This window comes from Anneissia japonica, unplaced genomic scaffold, assembly GCF_011630105.1.
Source record: "Anneissia japonica isolate Jap-2015-1 unplaced genomic scaffold, ASM1163010v1 scaffold287593_len981703_cov172, whole genome shotgun sequence".
Taxonomy (NCBI): Eukaryota; Metazoa; Echinodermata; class Crinoidea; order Comatulida; family Comatulidae; genus Anneissia; species Anneissia japonica.
In genome coordinates, this window is record NW_022726550.1 from 525,741 (window position 1) to 530,104 (window position 4,364).

The 4,364-nt window shown below is 31.3% G+C and overlaps 1 protein-coding gene across 1 annotated transcript in view; it reads right to left on the minus strand.

Annotated features, from left to right (window-relative positions):
- Window positions 1-295: 295 nt before the first annotated feature.
- LOC117113270 (annexin A13-like) overlaps window positions 296-4,364 on the minus strand; it is a 14,287-nt gene continuing 10,218 nt past the window's right edge. Inside the window, exons 11-12 of the mRNA XM_033256568.1 lie at window positions 2,833-2,945; window positions 296-1,683 (exon numbers count right to left, since the gene is read on the minus strand). Of these exons, the coding sequence (XP_033112459.1) occupies window positions 1,555-1,683; window positions 2,833-2,945 (242 nt within the window). The 3' untranslated portion in view covers window positions 296-1,554. The remainder of the gene's footprint in view (window positions 1,684-2,832; window positions 2,946-4,364) is intronic.

Here is a 4,364-nt window from a genome sequence, read left to right on the forward strand (position 1 = left end):
GTAGCGCTAACTGTTACCTGGGTGATATGCTAACGGTTAGCAAGTTGAGCGCGTCTCTATCATTAACCAACCACTCGTACGCATTTCGAATTTCCAGTTTCCTATTGGACAGTGATCCCATTATCATTTTCTTGATTATCTTGATCAGGGATTTTCTTGTACGAAGGCAAGGATGAGCGCTTTTGTTATTTATCTGGATCCTGCTAACCATTAGCTGGTGAGTGTGACCAGACTATATGTAATGAAATTACATTATTGGATTTTCAAATAAATAAATTGACTAGAGCTGCCAGGATATTTTTAACATTTACTTTATTATCATTATGAGGTTATTTCAACCTCTTACGTATGAAGTATCATAATAGTCTTTTTGAAGTAACTTGAGAAGTTAATAAAATGAATATGAATGAACAAATAAAAACAATTATGATTTATCATAATAACTATATTTTAATAATGTCTATGATGATGTTAATAATGACGATGAAGATGATGATGATGATAATGATGATAGTGGAGATAATGATAATGAAGATGATGATGAAGATGATGATAATGATAATGATGATGATGATGAGGGTGTTGATGATCTTGACAACGATCATAAAAGTAATAATAATATAAGCTTTTATTTAATAATAATACGAATAATAATACTGTAATAACAATACTGTAATTATAATAGTAATATTAATAATAATAATTATTATTAATATTATTATTATTATTATTATTATTATTATTATCATTATTATTATTATTATTACACATGTAATAATTTTATTGTGCATTTACCATGTACCTTTGTTCATTCTTTTTGTACAGTACTCTAATTCGTATTTTAAATATTTTATATAGTATGTGTATTTATTTTTGACGTTTTTCATGAATTGTAAATTGTAAATTTAACAATGTTTACCTTGTTGCAAATAAAGAGATTTGAATTTGATTTGATTTAATAATAATGATACTAATAATAATAATAATAATAAAATTCTAAATATATCTGTCTTGCTTAATATAGTAAATGTTAGTTATCGATATAAAATCTAAAGTACTATACAATGCCCATCGGTATGAATAATATCCATGTTGATACATTATTTCGGTTCCTTGTTCTAAACACATCTTTGGCCTGTTATTTATAAAACCACGAATCGAAACCGATATTGTAATTTCCATTTTTACACACTATAGAAATTGTGTTGCATAATGCCACCGCACACTCACGTTGAGGCATGTCAACGCTTGCAGTATGTTGGTTTCTCCATTATTCATAATAATCTAGAAAAGTGACATGATGTTGACATATAAAACACACACTACAGTGTTGTAATATTATTCTCATTAATCACTATACCATTATGAACACATTTGTGGCCAATATAGAACTGTTTAATCTATCAATATTTATTTAATATGTTTATAATATCTAATAATTGTTAAACTAATCTTTATAAATACATTAATCTTTCATCGACGTCGTATTCAGCAAATATTTGGGTTACTTATAAAGTATACTCTTCTGAAAAATAATAATCATGATGGACAGGTTTAAGCATAGGTCTTGATGATGGCAAGAAGGACATTTTTGTAGTCGCCGCTGCAGTCGCCCTTCACAAACTGCTCGAGCGAACTGTTGTACTTTTCATTAAATCTCGTTTTGATCACACCCAGATCGATCTGAAAAAGTAAATATCAACACAGAAATTAGCTTACAAGGCCATATCCATGACTGCCATTGGGAAGAGGGCGCGAGTGCGTCAACATAAGGCAGGGGGTCAGAGCCGGTAGGAGTCTTTGATTTTTCATTAGGCCTATTATGGCAACTTTAATGTCCAAATTCTATATAGTCATAGATTGTTAGTTAAAATTCTAAGTAGATTTGGTAGTGAATTCCATTCATTTATTGAGCGCACAGAAAAAGCATGTCTGCGAACCTCAAATCTGAATAAAGTAGGCCTGGATACCGTTCTGACATAAAGCGTAATGAATGGTTGTGGGACTGAAAGAGGTAATGATAAGACAGCATTATAGAAGAAAGAGCGGCTTAGCTCAGCCGGCTAAACTGGTGGTAGCCACTGCAGTGTGTGTGTGTGTGCTGAATCTCGGAACCTCTTGGTCTCCGGTTCAATTCCTATCGCTGCTCTCTGGAAGGCTGAAATGTAAGTTAGAATAGTTCACTGTCTTTCTGATGAGACGTTTAAGCCGTTGGTCCCTTGTGCATTAATGGCCCATGTGCACGTTAGAGAACGCAGCACTCTCTTCGGAAAAGGGAAAGGGATTGTCTCCTGGCGTACTGCCCAATCACCACCAGAAGGACACCACTGGAAATACTGTAAGTCTTCTTCAGACTTTCGTGGATTGTCCTTGGTGTTTACACAGAATAAATCCATTTATTATTACTCAAAAGTTTCATTAAGCCTACTGTCGTAACGTTTTCCAAATGTCACTATCCAAAAACAACTAGGCCTACATTCAAACTAATAAAAACCAATTTTCAAGTTTCAACTTCTTAAAAAGAAATTATAAATAAAAATTATAACGTTAGAGGTTATCAATTGTTTTTATAATTTTCACGAGAGTACAAAACGTACTATTTTCAGTAACTTCTTCCCTCTCCCTGAAGGAGTACACCATAACAATTTTATGATGATATTGGTCCTTTTCAGATCATCGTATTATCTTATTAATAAGAGTACATGTACCTACACCGATACCCTCTCCACTCTCACCCCCGCCTTCCGTATTGCACTCTTGTGAAAATGATGATAATAATGAATGGTCCCTAATCTATAAACAGTAGATTAGTTCGGTGTTATTCGGGCTTACCTCGGATCTTGTGACGACGACCCGAATGAGTCGATCGTCGTTAGTGCCCAGTCCTTTCATCGACTTGTACAGACTCTCCGCGTAATAATCAGTGGGATCATTGCTAGATTTAGCTATCAAATATAGATCATTGATTATTAATATAATTCAAAAATTTGCTGCTTTTGTAAAGTTTATGTAATGAATGCTTTCTATGTACTGTATTATAATGTGTTACCTTTGGGACTTTGAGTTTTGTTTGTATGAATATGTATTTATATATTTGTATATTTATTTGTATTTTTATGTATATGCAATTTTACATTTCTAAATTTTTAATATTCTTATGGTGTCCTTTGTACAGTATTTTCATTGCTTTTTTTTTACATAATCAATATCGTGTTTTCTCCGTCCTTTTTTGAAATGTTTATATATATGCAATATATCTTAAAATATTTTTTTTAATCCAATTTAATAATGTTTACCCTGTAATAAATTATTAACTTGTAGAGTATTTTTAATATCTTTTATATTTAAGACGTCCTGTAATTGTCTTTATAGTAGCTGTAGGATAATGTTTAAAATAAAAATAAAATAAATGGTTTATTTTTCTAACGATGAATTGGCACACAAAATATTATCATAATTAAGAGTATTTGGTATGATTATTTTACAATAGTTTTTAATTTGTTTTTCTAGTTAATAATATTTATTTATATTTTATCCATAGCGTATAACGTTAATAATTTATGATATCATAAATAGCAGGCCCGTAACTAGGATTTTTTTTTAGGGGGGGGGGGTTCAAATTTGGAAAAGGTGGAGCCTTTTGAAGATGTTAATGACCAACCAATTGCGCTGACCACATAAATAAGAGTTCCATCTTGAAACTTGTATTAAAAGTTGCTACTGTCTATAAAGATTATTTGAACAGGATTGTTCTTTTTTTTTTTCAAGTTTAAGCAATCTTCTTTCGAGATTTTTTATTTTTTTGCCATCCAAGCGGAGCCAGCTCTGTCTCTTATACACATCTAGATGTGTATAAGAGACAGGTGTGAATGTAGAGGTAGGATAATGTTTGAAATAAAAATAACATAAAATAAAATAAATGGTTTATTTTTCTAACGATGAATTGGTACACAAAATATTATCATAATTAAGAGTATTTGGTATGATTATTTTACAATAGTTTTTAATTTGTTTTTCTAGTTAATACTATTTATTTATGTTTTATCCATAGCGTATAACGTTAATAATTTATGATATCATAAATAGCAGGCCCGTAACTAGGATTTTTTTTTTAGGGGGGGGGGGTTCAAATTTGGAAAAAGTGGAGCCTTTTGAAGATGTTAATGACCAACCAATTGCGCTGACCACATAAATAAGAGTTCCATCTTGAAACTTGTATTAAAAGTTGCTACTGTCTATAAAGATTATTTGAACAGGATTGTTCTTTTTTTTTTTAAGTTTAAGCAATCTTCTTTCGAGATTTTTTTTTTTTTTGCCATCCAAGCGGAGCCAGCTAGCAAACGGCGGGGTTCGTCCGAACCCCC